At 36.3% G+C, this 21,018-nt stretch overlaps 1 protein-coding gene across 2 annotated transcripts; it reads right to left on the reverse strand.

Annotated features, from left to right (window-relative positions):
* Positions 1 to 12,206: 12,206 nt before the first annotated feature.
* Positions 12,207 to 20,887, reverse strand: zfta (zinc finger translocation associated). 2 transcript variants are annotated; one of them, XM_056259233.1, is made up of 5 exons: positions 20,414 to 20,887; positions 18,744 to 19,235; positions 16,876 to 17,217; positions 15,755 to 16,198; positions 12,207 to 13,329 (listed from the first exon to the last, which is right to left on the reverse strand). In XM_056259233.1, exons 1-5 carry the CDS (start codon positions 20,538 to 20,540, stop codon positions 12,845 to 12,847), a joined length of 1,890 nt encoding a protein of 629 aa, XP_056115208.1. In that variant the 5' UTR covers positions 20,541 to 20,887; the 3' UTR covers positions 12,207 to 12,844. The 2 variants fall into 2 exon arrangements, with proteins under 2 accessions (XP_056115208.1, XP_056115207.1); XM_056259232.1 differs by having other exon boundaries at positions 16,870 to 17,217.
* Between the last annotated feature and the right edge of the window lie 131 nt (positions 20,888 to 21,018).

A 21,018-nucleotide genomic window follows, 5' to 3' on the forward strand; every position in this document is an offset into this window, starting at 1 on the left:
GCTGGACAGTATATCTTTAAACAAATGCAACCAGGAAGTGGTTCACACTACAAGCGACTTTGTCGCTGCATGTCGCCAGTGGCTGGCGATGAGGTCGCTAGTGGGAGTTCCCACTACTGGTTGCCTTTATGAATGACATCCAATGATGTGGAGAAGGATCATACGCGCTCCGCTCCTATTGGTTGTCGCTCCCGAAAGTCGCTCCCTATTTGCATAAAGTTAAACAGATCTCAACTTTGTCGCGTCGCCAGACACGTATGGCGTTATATATGTGCCTCATTCCTGAGCGAGTAATTGTAAGTTTTGAGCACAGAGAACTATATTTTGCAAGCACATTGCATTATATTTTGAACAGAAATTAACAATCGCAAAAAAAAAATTCGTTTGAGCAAAGAAAAAACGATTCCGTGCTCAATAAATGTATTTGCTATTATCCATATTAACGTGCAATAATAACTACTCTCACGCAGTTTACTCAGGTGCTCTCTCACAAACTTATTCTCTGCGCTCCTGTCAAGTCCCTCTCTCTCTCTCTCAACCTCTTAATTCTGTGCGCGCTCAACTCTTGACACACGCGCGCTCAACTCTTGACACACGCGCGCTCAACTCTTGATACACACGCGCGCTCAACTCTTGATACACACGCGCGCTCAACTCTTGATACACACGCGCGCTCAACTCTTGATACACACGCGCGCTCAACTATTGACACACACGCGCGCTCAACTCTTCATACTATGGCATATGGCAAGCCAAGAGGGTCAGAATTACGCTATAGATTAATCGCGTTTACAGCCAAACGCCGTAAAATACGGCGTTTTAAAACGTATTTCGCGCGTTTTTTACGCCGTTGTAATTACAGACGCCGTAAAAAACGCGCGAAATACGTCAATGACGCCGTATTCCACGGCGTATTTTTGTTCATGGAAAGCGCCGCTTTTTACGACGTTCATCTTGCCATATGACGGCGTAAAAAACGCCGTTTTGGTTGAACAGAGCGCGCGTTATTTTACGGCATTTTGCTAATAGTATAATGAGTCACGCCCACTGTTTTACACAGCCAGTAAGTTTGAACTGTTCTCTCCCAATCAATGATGAACTGAGTCAGACCAGACCAATTCAGCACGTATTATTATAGCCAAAGATCATTCGAATCTGTGAATGGTTTATAATTTGTTGTGTATAGCCTACCTACACTCACAATAAAAACAAAACATTGCTTGTATAATGAAGAAAACAAGCAGCTTTCCTTTCCGTGAACTTGCCTCTCAAAAGCAATCATTTTCACCATGAATCGAAATAAATTTTGTGTATAGATAGGCTATTTATTCCTTTTATAGGCTATGATTTTATCCTGTTTTTTTTTTTCTTGTTCACAGAAGTGCTACAGGTGCATACGATGATGCTTCTGTTCTTTATGCAGCTATTTGTGCATGCAGGCTAAAACTAAACCCCTGGAAAAACATGTTTGTGTGTTTTAATGGGTCACAGACACGTGTAAATTTTAATTTAACAATCTTGTCGGTTAATGAATGGAGATGATCGCGTCGGTTGAAGGTCAACCCCTAAATGAATCCAATTTGTTGATAAAAGGAAACATTTCTAATTTTCGTTTAGTTTAAGTTGTTCAACTAATACTTATATTTTCCTTTATTTCCGGTTTATGTCGATTAGCATAACTGTTTTTAATAGTTTTAGTTTTAGTAAACTAACCCTGAACATCCACAGATCTGTAGCCTAAATTTTGCTATTTTAAGACACTAATATTTACAAATATATAAATGTTTGTCATAAAATAATTTAACAATGCATTATTTTTATAGGCTAACTAACCTTTTACAGTTTTGGATAAAACAGGCCTACATTTTTTGCATAATCTTTGCTTAAAAAATAAAGCATTCATGAATTATTTAATGATATAGGCCTAACCTATTACTTAAGTGAACTCGTTTATAGTTATACACTCAAATAATGATAATAACAATAATAATAATTATTATTATTACATTTTAGGCTACATATTTAGAAGACATTTTTGTCCAAAACTTACAAGAAAGGAACAAAGCAATTCGTCAAATGTCAGTCATAATACAGTCACAGTCAGTCAGTCAGTCACAATGTCAGTCTAATAATTTATTATTTAGACAATAATAATAAAAGGCTAGGATTATCACAAATAACCACAAGATTTTGACGCTCATCATTCATATTAAATCGTCTATTCCAGCATATTCCACCATTATTGTGGAGCGCGCTTAGCCTGCATGACATGGAGGCGCCGGTGACTTGCATCACTTTCGTTTTCCTAACAACCATGGAAACAACTTAAAATACTCCCTAATTTCTGGTCATACAGAAAAGAATAATACATCATTCGCAACTAAATATATTTGTGTAAACTCACAATAACAAGAAAACAATGTGCTTTTGTAAAATAACTTTCATGCTCTCCGTGAACTGGATCGCGTCTCAAATGAACTGAAAAACAGCGTATAGCCTCACAGACACAGATATATCGTATATAGGCTATATATAATATTATATATATATAGGATATATCAATTATTTATAAAAATATATAGCCTACTATAGAATATTATTTATATCGTAATCATAATCCGTATGAAAGGTGCATTTCTCTCTGGCGCATCCCCTTTACAGCGGAGATGGAGATATGTTAGCTGCCTGATTTAGAAAACATTAGTTTATTAATAAATAATTAAAATACCTCGTTATTTGTTCAGAAACATTTATTATCATTAGCCTACTTTTGCCGGTGCTTTGCGGCAAGATTTATACATACGCTTTAGTATGGGAGGCTATTCCTCCATGCACCCATTTCTAATTTGTTCATTTAAATGTAATGTAAAAGTCTGAAATGTAATAATAATAATTATTATTATTGTTATTATTATTAGAGTGTATAACTATAAACGAGTTCACTTAAGACAGTAATATGTTTATCATAAAATAATTTATGAATGCTTTATTTTTTAAGCAAAAATTAGGCAAAAAATGTAGGCCTATTTTTCCAAAACTGTAAAAGGTTAGGTTATAGTCTATAAAAATAATGCATTGGTAAATTATTTTATGACAAACATATATATATATATATATATATATATATATATATATATATATATATATATATATATATATATATATATATATATATATATATATTTGTAAATATTAGTGTCTTAAAATAGCAAAATTTAGGCTACAGATCTGTGGATGTTCAGGGTTAGTTTACTAAAACTAAAACTATTAAAAACAGTTATGCTAATCGACATAAACCGGAAATAAAGGAAAATATAAGTATTAGTTGAACAACTTAAACTAAACGAAAATTAGAAATGTTTCCTTTTATCAACAAATTGGATTCATTTAGGGGTTGACCTTCAACCGACGCGATCATCTCCATTCATTAACCGACAAGATTGTTAAATTAAAATTTACACGTGTCTGTGACCCATTAAAACACACAAACATGTTTTTCCAGGGGTTTAGTTTTAGCCTGCATGCACAAATAGCTGCATAAAGAACAGAAGCATCATCGTATGCACCTGTAGCACTTCTGTGAACAAGAAAAAAAAACAGGATAAAATCATAGCCTATAAAAGGAATAAATAGCCTATATCTATACACAAAATTTATTTCGATTCATGGTGAAAATGATTGCTTTTGAGAGGCAAGTTCACGGAAAGGAAAGCTGTTTGTTTTCTTCATTATACAAGCAATGTTTTGTTTTTATTGTGAGTGTAGGTAGGCTATACACAACAAATTATAAACCATTCACAGATTCGAATGATCTTTGGCTATAATGATCCGTGCTGAATTGGTCTGACTCAGTTCATCATTGATTGGGAGAGAACAGTTCAAACTTACTGGCTGTGTAAAACAGTGGGCGTGACTCATTATACTATTAGCAAAACGCCGTAAAATAACGCGCGCTCTGTTCAACCAAAACGGCGTTTTTTACGCCGTCATATGGCAAGATGAACGGCGTAAAAGCGGCGCTTTCCATGCACAATAAAACGCCGTGGAATACGGCGTCATTGACGTATTTCGCGCGTTTTTTACGGCGTCTGTAATTACAACGGCGTAAAAAACGCGCGAAATACGTTTTAAAACGCCGTATTTTACGGCGTTTGGCTGTAAACGCGATTAATCTATAGCGTAATTCTGACCCTCTTGGCTTGCCATAGGTGTCGCACCCTCTCCACATTTGTAAGTTGATGCGCGTTCCTCAAGTTTACCACTATGGGCGTGGTTTTGACCCAGCGGCCAGTCTAGAACAAAGGCCCCTCGAGAGACTACTTCTATTGGATAGACGCGTCGCGTTTGACGGATTCATTTGCATAAAGCTGGGCATACCGTCACGTATGGAAAGCCGTTAGGGCCAAAAACACGCGAATTTTAACGCGTATTTCACGCGTATTTCACGCGTAAAATACGTGTATTTTACGCGTGAAATACGCGTTGATTATGTCACGCGTATTTCACGCGTATTTCACGTGTAAAATACACGTAAAATACGCGTGAAATACGCGTGACATAATCAACGCGTATTTCACGTGTAAAATACGCGTATTTCACGTGTATTTTACACGTAAAATACGCGTGAAATACGCGTTAAAAATCAGTATGAACGGGTCCGTGTCATTGGCTGCTGAAGACTTGGGTCTAACCATTTGTGTGAGCTTAGAGGGGTGTACCTTTCATAGACTAGGCTACCACCAGTTTACATTCTATAGATCAGCTTATTCAGGTTTTTTGTATAACCTATATGAATAATATATTTAAATAGCAGTTTTATGACAATTAATTTTTTTTATGACAATTAATTTTATGACAATTTAGATAAAAATAAAATTAACTTGTTTTTCTCCACTCATGCCTTTTTGTAAATAAACACATTAGTGGACATTCTAGCTTTAACATCAAAGCATTAACGTGTGTGGGGAAATCAGTTACAGTGGAGGTAACCAATGCAGGTTTATGATCACTGCAGGTTTAAGATACAGACCACTGTAATCAATATCTGTCTTTGGAAAACAACGTGAGCTTTTGTTGTGCTTACATTTACAGCTATAGCAAGCAGGGGGCGCTTTTTCAAACCTTTTTGTTCTGAAATTGGGCACTCAGACAAACTGTAATTAGGTATACAGGTGATATTATCAATTTAAAGGTATTTAATGACTTAAAGTATTTAAATATGTTATTTAAGGCTTTCAGGATTAGAATGAGAGCTTGTGCTCAGGTCAGGACAGGTATAAGAACTTGATTTGGCTTTCCTGACAGCAGAAGTATTTTACTGCTACCAAAATTAAATATCCTCCTATTTCTTTTTTTCTTTTTCGTCGTTTTCTTGTGTAGCCCAAAGAAAATAGATAGATTGCATTTTTATGAACAAATATTTTTACCAAGATTGCCCCCTTTTGCATATTAGTACATTTACATATTATTATTATTATTATAACAGGGACAATGGACAGTAAAGAACTGTCCCAGAATTAGCTACAGAGCTAAATTTCATCTGCAGTCCCTGGCATTTGGCAGATGCTTTTATCCTAAGTGCCTTACATTGCATTTCAATGTACACATTTACGTTCTTATCAGTTCTTGCTTTCCCTGGGAATCGAACCCTTGCATGAATTTTGCAAGCGCTAACATTCTACGGTTTGAGCTACAGGAAAAGTAGGAATTTATCTGTAAAACAAATCAACCCAACTCAAGATTTCTAATATTAAAAGTTAACATTTGATTGTGGAAAAGTTTACAGCTGTGGTTCTTGATCAATGCAATTGTAATGAATATCTGTTAAAACAACATAACCTTGCTTGCAGGGACCAAATTACAGAAACGTCCTATCTTAAAGGTATTGTTCACTCAATTTAAAATTCTGTCTTCATTAACTCACCCTCATGTTGTTTCAAACATGCATGAGCCTCTTTGAATGTTTGGTTACTAATATTTGAAGATTATTGTTAACCAAACATTGCTGGTCCCCATTGACTTCCATAATATTTTTTTCCATAGTATGGAACTTCCACACAAGAAAGAAACTTTGGAACAACATAAGGGTGTAAATGGGTGAACTATACCTTTAAGCCCCAAGTTATAATCTGACAAGTTCAGTGTTTTAAATTGGTTCCAAAATGAAATCACAGTGGTTACTTAAGACAAGATATTACTCTGACTGAAGTTGTTTCTGCAATACAGCCTCAGGAAACCATTCCAGGTCATAATTTCAAGTCCTCCCTCAGTGTCATATATTATTAACTAATATTCAGGGCAATTTGTACTTACCTCAGACTTGTCAGCAGCTTAATATCCTTTTATCTTAGCTCCATATCCTTTATATCTTTAAACATACAATGCTTTAATAGTACAATAATACAAATGCAATAAATTAAACTGTGCAATACTCAAATCTATATTTTCTACTGTTTAGTTTCATAAGTAGAGTATATGTACAAGTAATCTTAATTTTTAAGATTTCACATACGCTTTTATTTCTTTTCTTAAATGTGAGCAATGGTGACATGACCAAATTTAAACCTGGGATCAATAAATTATATCTATTATGCAATTTATTTTCCACATTCACAGTGTCATTACATGGACATTTATCAACTTTATCATAGAAGGCTTTAATAAAATAAAGCTAACAGACATAGGCGTCGATTTCGGGGATGCGGTGATTTCGTACCACCAGATTTCGTCATGAGTCATTTTGCACCCACCACTTAACTCCCGTCCATATTAATTTGACTTTTGGTTCGATTTTTTGGACCGTTTTCAGTGGTTATGAGGAGCAATATGAGAGAGAAATTTGGCAATCATTGTCTGACCCAGCAAAAAAAACAACACTATAATACATTTTTTATTGATTTTTCTGTTCGCATTTATGAGGGAAAAAACAACGTGTCAGTTCTCGTTTACGGACGTGAGCGTTCTGAAAGCGGCACTAAAAGACTTCTTTAAAACTTTCACAGAGACCTCAAACAGAACAGCTGCCTTTCTTTACATTTATTTTCGTTTTATATTAATTATATCTTAATTTTAATCAATGTTTCATGAACCAATTGTCTGGATTTATTTAATAAATAAGAAGTAAATATAGCAGAATCACGACATGGAGGCGCCGGCGAGTGAATTGGAGTTCGTCTCATAAATTAACCGAAACTCGGCGTATAATGCACATTCACATTCACAGCGTATTAGACGCATTTATTATCATTACTTTTACCGGTTCTTTGTGGCAAGCTTTATGCGTGCGGTCGTGCGCTTGAGCACAAATTATGAGCTTTTGGCAATTTTTTTTTTATAATTATTGACAAAATTAGAATATAGTAAAAGGATTTTTTTGTGTGTGTGAAAGTTTTGGGTGGGCCTGTTGAAAAGTGGGGCCGTGCCTGAGCTACAGGACATCGTCTTTGAAAACATAACCTGCCCGAAAGAGAGAAAAAAAATTAATACGTCATTGTACCCAGCACTTCTGAAAATGCACTGAAAATGCACTTCCGAATGCGTCTCTGTCCCCAGCACATTTCAAACCAAACTGACGCCCATGATAACAAAGATAGATTTACAGGTGACACTGCAATGACTACCCTTTTAAATTGCTAATTTAACCCTTTACACTTTTTTTTTTTTTACATCAGCAGGGTTCACTTGGAATGCTCCGAATGCAATGGGCAAACACGGTCCTCAAGGGTCAATGCCCTCTGCCCTGCAGAGTTCAGCTTCATTTCATTTTTTTCTAAATGTAATAAATTTTCAGTGAAATCAATTCTGATTTAAAATAGTAATATGTTAACAAACTAACCCACAGTACCTTTTATCATGCAGATGATTTGTATGAATTTATGATCACAAGCTTGGATGTGTTCTGTCAGCTTGAGGAAGGTAAAGTAAGTGGGGAACTGAAAAAAAAAAAAACGAGTTGGCTTTATAGCAGTCTCATTTCAGTAAACTGCTGGTTAGGTATGAAATATGCCACATGGTGTCCGTAAGAGACTTGGTGAAAATATGTTGGAAATTTGAGAGTAACCTGTTTATTTGTCACCCCAACAACTCAGTTATTAACAAGGATTGAATGGTTGTACTTAGTTGTGGGTGTATTAGTGTGTGGTTTTCTATAGAAACAGAAAATGCAGAGTAAATATTCTAACATTAAATATTAGAGACAACACACTGACAACATACATTATTATACTTCATCTCATTAAACAACAAATTAAACCCCATGTAGCCTACTATTTAAATCGATTGCTGGACGTCGTAATGTTATTGTAGCATAAATCTGATTTAGCATTTTATTAGCAACCCCCACCCCACCTGTTCCACCCACTTTTTAAAACAAAGTTACGTCACTGATTTTTATGTTTATATGTTTACTTAAATGTTATATGGTGTTTTACCAAAGTGTCTAATCATTTTTACAGATAAATTGCTTTAATACCAATTACCAAGGTGACCTGTAAAATACTTCTGCTGTCAGGAAAGCCAAATCAAGTTCTTATACCTGTCCTGACCTGAGCACAAGCTCTCATTCTAATCCTGAAAGCCTTAAATAACATATTTAAATACTTTAAGTCATTAAATTCCTTTAAATTGATAATATCACATGTATACCTAATTACAGTTTGTCTGAGTGCCCAATTTCAGAACAAAAAGGTTTGAAAAAGCGCCCCCTGCTTGCTATAGCTGTAAATGTAAGCACAACAAAAGCTCACGTTGTTTTCCAAAGACAGATATTGATTACAGTGGTCTGTATCTTAAACCTGCAGTGATCATAAACCTGCATTGGTTACCTCCACTGTAACTGATTTCCCCACACACGTTAATGCTTTGATGTTAAAGCTAGAATGTCCACTAATGTGTTTATTTACAAAAAGGCATGAGTGGAGAAAAACAAGTTAATTTTATTTTTATCTAAATTGTCATAAAATTAATTGTCATAAAAAAAATTAATTGTCATAAAACTGCTATTTAAATATATTATTCATATAGGTTATACAAAAAACCTGAATAAGCTGATCTATAGAATGTAAACTGGTGGTAGCCTAGTCTATGAAAGGTACACCCCTCTAAGCTCACACAAATGGTTAGACCCAAGTCTTCAGCAGCCAATGACACGGACCCGTTCATACTGATTTTTAACGCGTATTTCACGCGTATTTTACGTGTATTTTACACGTGAAATACGCGTGAAATACGCGTGACATAATCAACGCGTATTTCACGCGTAAAATACACGTATTTTACGCGTGAAATACGCGTGAAATACGCGTTAAAATTCGCGTGTTTTTGGCCCTAACGGCTTTCCATAGTCACGGTACTGATCCACTTGTCCGTGCAACACTTCAGTCGCGCCGCGCTCCGCTTTATTCCTATGGGTGACGTCACGCGACTTTAACGCGCCCGCAAAGCATCCCGGGAAGGCGGCGCTTCATTTGAAAAAATGCTGCGCGTCCAAAAGCTGGCCGATGCCCAGCTTTATGCAAATGAATCCGTCAAACGCGAAGCGTCTATCCAATACACAAGTTTATGAGCCGTTTCCGCTCTACATCCTAAACTCCTCCCGTCGATGCAACCCACTTCCGTTCTGGCGGTCTGGGTTTGTTTTGCTAGCTAGCTTCGACAAAGCGCTGATATCGCAGTGACATAACAATTACAACATGAAGAAAGGTGGTTCGGGAACGATGTGTGTGATAGTTGGTTGTAAACACTCGAGAAAGCACCTGAACGAGTGGTTAGACTTACCCCTTTTCCACCAAAAACGAACTGGTTCGGAACTGGTGCTGGTTCAAAATTGGTTCGGAGTTGGTTCAACTTGCGAACCTTCTCAGAACCTGTTTGTTTTTCCACCATAGAGCGCCCAGTGAACGACGTCGTTACGTCACTGTGTACGTCGCCATACATCTTAGCTAGAAACGCTTGCAAGTACAACATTACTTTGGGATTATCTCTAACTCGTGAACCAAGAAGGCTTTAAAAACAATTGAAATATGTAAGTCTTTTAATCTTTTCCTTTGATATGTAATCTTTTCTGATTAGTTATGTACTCCTGTCTTGTGTATTTTTTTTCTTTCCATTTATTTGTTCTATATTGTGACTGTTTTCTCCTTTGTTTAGGCTACATAACGTTTTCAATAAAAAAAATTGATAAAAAAAAACTAGAAACGCTTGCGCCAACTTCAAGCATAACAATTACAATGGCAACTACAACTACATCGTGTTTCTGCAAATGTTTCTCCTGGCTTTGCAATCCTATATTATGTCAGAAAATATATTATCTAAACCCGCCCCCAGCCCCCGACGTAAGCATGACGTGGTAAAAGAACGGTTCTAGTCCAGCAAAGAGTTGGTGCCGCTTTGGAACCAGTTTTCCTGGCCGAGAACCGGTTCTTTGGCTGTCGAAACACAAAGAACCGGTTCGCGCGCAGGCACCGGCTCCGAACCGGCTCTCAAAATGCGTTGGTGGAAAAGGGGTAATAGAGAGTTCTACGACCGCAAACCAGCTACGAAGAGGTCCATGCGCTCCATTGTTTACACACAAACACACTCACACAGTATCGCGCCCGCGCCTCTCTCTCACACACAGTTCGATCGCCTAATTATTATCATCATGGCTCACACACACACACACACACACACACTTTGCACTCTAGCTAAGAAGCCTATGATATAGTTCGGATCGTCAGGAGGACATTCACTGACAGCGCGTTCTCTTTTGTCTTGTCGCGCATGAGTGGTTAAAGCATTTGCGTGAATAAGAGAATGGTCATAACCCTAGCAAAAGGATGACAGAAAGAACAGATGTTGCGTTTGCATTAAATATTTTAACACGTTAAAGCTGGACAAAAATGAATCGGGAAAATATTTTTCTCACGGCCGCACGCCGGAGATCCGGCACGGTGGCGAAAAGTGATTGCATTATTTATTGCAATAAGTAGAGGCTTCAATCGTTTTGTTGTAAGTAGAATAGGCTACTGCATTTTAAGGGGTTAGTTTCGACATTTAAAGGTATTTTAACCGGTAAAATGGTTGGTTGGTACACAGCAGGTAAAACAATGCAGAGTCATAAGGATAATTGCAAAAGAGATCATGTCTTTATTTATAGCTCAGCAGTAAGTCATGTTATAGGTTACAGTCCGTTTTCCAAATACAAACACGTATTCCATCCGCAACAACATGCTTCTTTTATTTCCTATAATCATGTAAATGTCTTCCCTGATTAAGCTATAAACTGCAAACACTTATTTAGCCACAATTGTTGTTATTATGTTAAAAGAAACATTAAAGTAACACACAGATACATTTGCTATTACCACGGACATAAACTGATAGTTATTTGCACGTTATGTCTGTTTTATCTAGCTGTGTATGACATGACACAACCGACTTTGTTGCTGTGCAGATATTGATATGCCTCGACGGCTTTCAGATTGTCCAATTGCTTTTCCATCTATTGCCATGGATTGCACGAAGTAGGAGCAAATCTCGCTGTACGTTATGCTGGGCCACGTCGTCATGTTAGTGTTCTGCACTGAATTCGGGTGGGGGATAGTAACGCCATCTCCAGTCGTGGAACCGTCGCTGTGTACACCGGCAGACGCTGTGTGCAAACCTCTTCCGGCGGAAATGAAGTGCATTTAAGTAGAGTTATGGCGGCGCCCATGATTTGGCGCGTAAACTTGTGTATAGAAGCAGAGCATATGTAGACGGGGGGAAGTCTCTCGCAGGTCCTCTGTTCTAGACTGGCCGCTGGCTCAAAACCACGCCCATAGCGGCAAACTTGAGGAACGCCCATCAAAGTACAAATTTGGGGAGGCGTCGCGACACCACGCTTCAGTCGTGTCGCACAAGTGGATCAGTACCGTGAGAAACGGGCAGATAGGAGAGCATACATGCATTATCTGTCCATTCAGCATAGTCTCATTTTCAATTCAATTAAATTTTTATTTATATAGCGCCATTTCAACAACCAGAGAGGAGCACAAAGCGCTTTCCATAAAAAATTTAATTTTGAATTTTTTAAATTTAATTGCACCTTTATGATTAAATTCAATATTCAAACTGACTGTAATTCATAAATGCAGTAACAGAAAATTACTGTTGAATAAATCCTGCTCCCTGAAAAAAGGATCTCACTCAAAAGAAACCAGACTTTACCTAAACAGAAATTTCATACGTTTTTATTTATTTTTATTTCAATATAACTTTTTGGTTAACTGAACCAATATTATATAACATTAAGATTATAAATCATATATTATATTTATGCTTTTTCTTTCAAAATGGCAAAATGTGATTGACAAAATGGTACTTGAAATCATGGATTTTATTCTCCCACTGTGATTGCTTAGTAACAATCCCCGAAACTTGTACCTAACACCCATTTTAAGTGCTGTGAGTAAAATAATATTGTCCACTGTAATGTGTGACGTCATGCAAAATGTCAAGCGCGCGAAATCAACAACAGTCTTGCCGCAGTCAACAAAAAAAGCAATGAATGTACAAATGCATTTAAGAGTGCTTATCCACAGAAAAGAAAATTTAAGTTCAGTAAAATCACCTATTTGGGAACTACATAAATTCTTTTTAAATTACACTGGTTTCACTTTCAAAAGTGAATCAAGCATAAATATTCTTTTTAAATGTATCAAACACTTTCACTTTGTTAGAGACAAAGGGACAATTATTCTCCAACAATGTCACATCCTTCAAAAAAAAAAAGAAAGAAATTGGTTTAACCCCGCAGCAAACTTCCTGAGTGAAGCAAAACAAAAAACAGGATGTCAAAAACTCATCCCAACAACTTTTCTTTCAATTAAGTGCTCTGGCTCGAAGTGCATTCGGCATTAACATAAGCATTACCATTAGCATTCTCTTTATGGCCGTGGTTGGAACCCGAGAAACAGTCCTCCGAATGAAAGTGCACAGAGATCTGGTTGTAGCAAAGCAGGGCCAGCTGCCTCTCTTCCGGGCTGTAGTCCAGCGAGTGTGGGTGCACTTGAAGGATGTGTCTCTTAATGGTGCTGACCTTTAACGTGGCGAGCGTAGCGCCACACACCATGCAGATCAAGCCATGCCTACTGCAGTCGTAATCCATCAGGAAGTCCATCTTCCAGCGGGCCTGGTAATTGCGCCGCTGGTCCTTCCCCGGGTAGTGCCTGTGCCGCCCAGTCGTCTGTGTTGATGGTGTGGTATTTGTGCTATTACTGTCTTCTGTTTCACCTCCTTGCTCTGTGGTTTTCACAGGCGACACCTGCGTGTCAACAGCTGTGTTTGTAGTGACAGGGCCACTTTTTGGGTCTTCGGTGCCAAACAAAAGGGAAAAAAAGATAAACATTATTGATTTTAAACAAGATGTTTGATTTATAAAATGATTTTCCTTTCACAATGCAAAGCTAACACTTAGTTCATTCATAAACAGTAACATACTGTCATCAGAACCATAAGCAATTTTACACTTTTCTTAACCAGTTTACGCTACGCTAGTCAGCTGTTTGCTTTCTAAGCACAGGCTAACTGAAAACACAAGGAAAGAGAGTGCAATAAAAGTCTTATTTAAAGGACATTTATGAACATTTTCATTATTAAGTAGAGTACATCATGAATATCTTTACATCCTTAAAACAAGATAAATGTACCTGCGAAGATAAATAATCTTTAGTTTACAAGCTGTTAGCTTAAGCAGTCTACATGAAAGCACAAGATAAATGATTATTTTTAGCTGCTAGAATATAATGTAGTAGGCGTAGCCTATGTCATTTAAATTAAAAGACATGATTAAGTATATTAAATATATTTACATTTAAAATGAGATAAATTTGCCCGAGAAGCTAAATAATCTTTAGTTTTCAAGCTGTTAGCTTAGGCTAACTGTAAGCACTAGGAAAGAGATGTTTCATTTGTTTTTAGCTTATGGCATAGTATAATGTGATATATGTAATATGTAATTTAAACATATCTTCATGATCAAGTACATCTTGAATATCTCTACATCCTTAAAACAAGATAGGCCTACACCAGTTTAGTTTACAAGCTGTTAGCTTGCTAAGAAAAGGCTAAAAAAAAAGCACAAGATAAATTAGCAACTGGAATATAATGTTTTAATATAAAATATATCTTGTATATATCTTGTATATCCTAATATATATAACATAATATACATCTTGAATATCTTTACATCCTTAAAACAAGATACACCAGTTTAGTTTCTGAGCTGTTAGCTTGCTAAGCAAATGATAGCACAAGATAAATGACTATTTTTAGCTTCTGGAATATAATGTAGTATGTCATTTAAAAGACATTAATGATCATATTTTTGTGATCAAGTTTATTAAATATATATTGACATGCTTAAAACTAGATAAATTTGCCTGAGATGCTAAAAATCTTTAGTTATCCAGCTGTTAGCTTGCTAAGCGAAGGCTAACTGAAAGCAGATGTGGTTTTAGCCTATAACACACAGTATAATGTGATATGTAATATGTAATTTAAAGGACATTGATGAACATATTTTTATGACCAAGCACATCTTGAATATCTCTACATCCTTAAAACAAGTTAAATTTAATTCAGAAGCTAAATATCCTTTAGTTTTCAGAGAATCCATGTTTCTTCTCAGATAAAGTAATCGTACTTTAAAGATGTTTTATGGGAGAAGAAGACAAAACTGATGTTTTGGTTCTAACTTCTGGGCCCGTATTCATAAAGATCCTAAGAATCCTCTCAGAAAACTCTTAATTTAGTTTAAAAACTTTTACGTAGGAGTCTTAGCTTAAGAGCAATTCGGGACTGATCTGAGAGCAACTCTGAGTAAGGAAAAGACAAAAACGTTCATCTTAGTGAGGAGGCGGGGTTGACCCCGTTGCTATGTATGACACAATCTTTTGAAGACTGTGATTGGTTGGTTGTCCAAGAAGGAAAAAAAGAGTGATTTTAAGTATAGGGTCTAAGCCTTCACTTTGAAATTACATGCGTAATTTTTCCTATTTGACCTCTCTCTCTCTCACACACACACACACACACACACACACACACATTATATATGTGTATATAATCCTTTTTTTTATTTCCTATAAGGTATTTGATTGGCTTAGAATGATAAAAATTGTTCCACTCTTTTTCAATTACACTGATTGCTGGCATGTCTATATTAGTGGTGGTTTGAATGTTGGTTTTAATGTAATGTAACAACCATGGAATCAAAACCAAGAAGGACGAGAAAGCCCGACTGGACAGAGGAACAGTGTTTACGGTTAGCCCAGTTAGTGGATGAACACAAGGCCATCCTTAAAGGAAAATTCGGGCCGGATGTCAATCTATAGCGTCTTATTAACTCACTGTCATCTATTGTCTGCAACACATTTCTTCTCCCTCTTCGTCTTTCTGCCATTTTCTCCTCTGCTAAAGAAACTCTTAAGCCTCTTAAAAGTCCTCGTCCGTACTCCTAACAACTTTGACCTTAAGACCTCTTTTAAGGGTTAAGATACTTTCTGAATTACTTTTTTCTTTACTAGGATTTTTTCTTTAATTTTAAGAGTAAACGCCCACATTTCTAAGAATTTTGTCACTAGGAGCGACTCTTTGCATTAAGATTCTTTATGAATATGGGCCCTGATGTTTATTTCTTTTAATACAAAATGATGGTCAATATGGCATTTAATTTGATAGTTGGTTTTTGGTCTATTTTTCCTCTACATCTGATGTGTCTACAGTTGTCTGCGCTTACCATGTCCTTTCAGCGTGGCCGTGTCTATGCTCTCCTCCTTCGTCCAGGCGCTGACCACAGCATCTCTCTCACCCCGGCTGAGGCCGCTTGTCTCTGGATGGCACTCCTGGATGTGCTTGCGGAAGTTGCTGACTCTCGGCACAGGCAGGTGTTCAGAACAAACCATGCAGTAGCAGAGCGGGTTATCCGGAGGACCGTACGCCACCAAATAATCCAGGCGGAGACGCCAGGGGCTGCCGTATTTCAGTCTTCTCTTTCGGGGATAATAAGGTAGAGACTGTGATCTCTGACCAGTGTCTGGTGGATTCTCATCTCCTCTTGTGTAACTCCCTAAGTTTCCCTGAATGGGATCCACGTTCAGAGGGAAGAAGGAGGCTGAACCATCTACGTTTATTTCTTTGGTAAGTGGTTCTGATTTGATTTGAGGTTGTAAAGAGTGCGATTCTGCATGACAAAAGCAAAGAAATGCAAAAAGACATGTATTCAATTTAAGTGATGTTTTTTTAAGTAAACAGATTTCACAGAAGCATGTCGAATAGGCTATCTGACCAAATCCTCAAACTTTATTTTGTTTTGCTTTTTTACCATGGTTTACAAAAGGGATATCTGGAAGCAATCTTTGTTAAAGACTGTAAAAAAAACATTTAGCCAAAGACGATAGGACATTTGACCACAATTTATGTATATTTACAGAAGACCCAAGATTCCAAATAGTTTTTTATTTTTAAAAAAGTATTTTATTTTATTTAATTAACCTGTTATCCCAAATTGTTTAATTTGATAACAGATTTATCTATATACAATATCTATCTATCTATCTATCTATCTATCTATCTATCTATCTATCTATATATCTATATATCTATATATCTATATATACAGTAGTATATACTGTATATATAGTATATATATATATATTGCATTTTATTCAATATCTATAATACCACATTTATCTGGTCCTCTGTTTAATTGGATTTTACAGTTAAACACCTTGTGTATGCAAAGAATCCACAACATTTTAGGAATATTTTTAACCTATTATTTACAATAGTATTCAGTTAGTATATTTAGTATACAAACTCTTTTTAATTCCTCTGTGTAGTTTTGTCTCTTACCCTCACCGTGCATCTTGGCCCAGGTCTGCAAGATGGAGTGCTTTTCCTCAGCGGTGTACAGCAGAGAGTTGGGGTGCAGATCCAGCATGTGACTCTTGATGTGATCCAGGTGCAGAGAAGGCAACAGACAGCTGCAAACCATGCATACTAGACGGCCCTCCTCCGCCTGGTACTCCATCAGGAACTCCTGGCGGAACCAGGCGTGCAGCGAGTCGTTTAGGTATCGCTCCATCACCTGAGCTGTGGGTCCTTCGAGCTCCTGGACGGGGGAGGCTGGAGGGGATGGTGTGACCCTGCTAAACTCAGACTGGGCCTGAGGAACTGGAGAGACGGCACCACCAGGCTTGCCTAGAATGACACGAAGAATGGTTTAAACATAATCTTAAAGTCCCCCTGTTGTGAAAATCGAGCTTATAATGTTGTTTATATGTCTATGTGGGGATTTTAATATGCTCAACAATAAGTCGACACCATTGCTGAGTATTTTCTCTTTAAAACTGCAGTGAACCAAAGACAATCTCAAAATGCGGTTTGAAATCGCTGGTGTTTCTGACGTCACAAACTACCTTGTAACCAATCACGTCAATGAGTGGATCTCTGAGCTGGTGTGAGTGAGTGGAGGCGGGGCTCATTTGCATGCATATACTAAATTAAGCAATAAACTAAATTCTAAGTTCTGCATATACTAAATGAAGCAAGGGTGTAGAGCTTGCGCTTAAATATGTCATTTTGGTGATCAGAGATCAGTGTAAAATAATATTAAAATAATAATAGTAATAATAAAAAAATATGCCTTTCTCACATTCAAAGCACAATACAATAAAAAAGAAAACATCTCAAAAAGAGATAAACAAATAGTAATTATAAAATAAATGAATCTAAATTAAATGTTATGAAATAAAAAAAGAAATGTTTAAGAAAAAAAAAGTTGCATTTTTAGCTTCAGATTGAGGTTTTTGCTTTGTGACATTTAATTACATTCAATCACATTTCTCACATCCGGATGTTTAAGCATTTTAGTTTTTAATCCTCATTAAATTCTCATCAAATTCTCATCACAGAAATGAAAATGATCCTGCCCAGACAAAGTGATTTTTATTTAATTACATTTTTACCATGATGTATAAACTAAATTCTAGAAAAATATAAAGTTACACACACACACACACACACACACGTAATATAATACATATTATGTAATTTAATGTAATATATATATTTCTAGAATTCTTTAATATGATTGTTTCTAATATTTATAATTAATATTTAATATAAAACCACATTGAATTATATAGTTATTATAGTATTTTCGTTACCTGAAACAAAAATTTAAACTTCATTTTCAACATTTATCATTTTCATTTAGTTTAACTTGATGTACTAAAATAACTAAAGCTCAAAACTGAAATAAAAAAATCATAAAAACTACATACATATGACATAAAAATGTCTAAATAATTAATTTAATTTGAAATAAAATTAAAATTAAACCAGAAAATATAAAAATAAAAACTAATTCATAATATTAATAAAAACAATATGTGTATCTCAAATGATACTAAAATAACACTGCATTGTCATGAAAAACATATGGAAAATTATATAATTATGTAATATAACATAATACAATATAATTATATAATTTATAATAATAAATATACAAATATATAAATAAATTTGTAATGTTTCTAAAAAAAACTATTTTTCTTCAAGCTAAATTATAATTGTAATATTATATCTTATTATTGATATATCAATTATTGTTTTTTATTATTTATTGATTTTATTATTATTGATTTTTCTGAGGTTTCCATGTTATTCAGGCTTTACAAAAACATACAGAAGCACAAAGAATTATTAGCACAGAAACAGACCTGTGGAGTGCCTGTCGACATCCAAAATCTCCTCTGACTCTGGAGGAACATCTGGATCGGGGCATAACGGCCTCTGGCTGTCGTCCCGACTCAAATGACTCTCCCATCCCGACCTGATCACATCCTTATCGGACTCGGTCCACAGCAGGGAGTACGGATGCCTCTGTTTGATGTGTCTCTTGATGGTGCTTAACTTCAGGGTTGCCAGTGAACTGCCACACACCATGCAGATCATCCCCTGTCTCTGTGGGTCGAAGTCCATGAGGTACTCGCTGCGCCAGTACTCGTGGTAATAGCGCCGATGGTCTCGGCCGGGCGCGAGCTTAAATGGAGGGGGTTCCTGCGTAGATGGTCCTGGGATGGGGGACAGAAGGAAAGGGGTGTCTGTATTCTCAGTGACACACCAGTAACTGGTGCCTGGAGAGCAAACAGAGGTGACTGGAGCTTCCTGGCTATCATGAGATGTGAGACCATTGGTCACGTCCTCTTGACCTGGGGAGGACACAAAAAGAGAGAGTTATTGATGAATTGTAAGGTAATATTAAATATGATCATGGGAAAATATGACATTGTTTTCAATTACAGCAGGGAAATGTAAAATAAATATTAATACTCGTAATGATGGAGATTAATATTAAAGTGAAAATATCTTTTCACCAGCCCGCATTTTGTGCATAAACATTAATAAACGTATCTGTCTATTCAGTAAATTCAGAACATTCCATATGTTGTATTGGACATAAATATTTATTTATTATTACTTAAATAGTCATATATTTAGTGTGTCTGTTTGTATGGTTTTGCTAAATAAAAATAAATAAATAGGACTGTTGCTAAAAGGTTAAAAGTCATTCTCAAATGTTGCAACTGAAGAGAAGCAACAACAACAACAAAAAAATTAGACAAATATGAAAGGTTTTTTTTATTGTAAAATATACTAAAAATGTTGTCATCATGAATATAAAATGCCTATTTAAGAGATTTTGCATTAAATCTGTCAGCACATATTTAAATTATTATTTTTAGTAGTATTTTAATTTTAATATTATTGCTGATAGGTGGAAAATTAGCAGGATAACAAAATTAGTAGCTACTTATAGGAAAATATGATGATATCATATATCATCATGATGAATATTAAATCAATATTAAAGCCAATGTTGTGCATAAACCTACAAATAATCGGTCAGCATATATTAAAATGATTATAATGTATTTATTATGATTGCTGTTGTTATTAATATTACTACTAATAATCATAATAATAGTATAAATACTTGTAATACTTATAGTAATACTTGTTGCTGAAAATATTCAAATTATGTTTCATGTAAGACAAATATTAAAGCGAATAATAATTTAGCATAATTTTATAATAATTGTAAATGAATTTTAAAGTGAAAATGTGTTATTTCCTCACTCCGCAGGCCTTATTTTGAGCACAACCAGGGGGCGGCGGCGTGGTTGCAGTACCGCTGTATTTCCGCTAGATGGTGACAGCGCATCGCGGACTCATTTGCAGCATGGTTATTTTGCCTTTGTTTATAGTGGAGCCCGAAAGATTAGGGGCCATGCCTCTGCCTGCTATTGTTCGTCACGGGTTTTAACGCTTCAAAACATAAGCGCTGTCGATCTAATGGTCAAACTTCAATGCTTAACACAACATTTACCTGCTGAGAGATCCCCCAAGTGTCCCCGCTGCGCTGTCGCCTCCTCTTCCTCAGCTTTTATTATTAATGAGCGAGATTCTGTCTGCTCAGCTTTGTGCACCGACTCTTTGGACTCCGCTTCATCCATCCCTGTGTTGTGTTATTTTAACGTACAGGTTTCGCTTCTTTGTACGTAGAAATGTCACAACCGGAGGACTTCGTAGATGCATTCGTCGGGTGGTTGACTAAATATCTGAAACGCGCACTCGCCCATTACAGTGTGTGCAGTGTCTGTCTCTGCACTGGAGCCTCACCGCTGTTTGCTTTTTGCTTTAAGTAAACTTAACTTTGCGTGACGATACACGTCGCGTTTAGATCGAAGTTGGAGGAAAGATCTGTCAAATGGTCGGTGACTTTAGGCGGTCTCCTGATTGTATTTAGATGTTCTGCTTGTCTTCAGGGTGGAGAGCCGAGCTAGGGGCCCCTGGGGCTCCTTTAGGGGCTCCTGGGTAAATTTAAAGAGACAGTAGCGGCTATTATGTAGTGACGGGTGCATCACGGGGGCCCATATTTGTTTTGTTTTATCTTAATATTACATTTTACACCAAATTGTAAACAAAGTTAGG

This window comes from Rhinichthys klamathensis, unplaced genomic scaffold (assembly GCF_029890125.1).
Source record: "Rhinichthys klamathensis goyatoka isolate OS25496 unplaced genomic scaffold, OSU_Roscu_1.1 h1tg000165l_1, whole genome shotgun sequence".
Classification (NCBI taxonomy): Eukaryota; Metazoa; Chordata; class Actinopteri; order Cypriniformes; family Leuciscidae; genus Rhinichthys; species Rhinichthys klamathensis.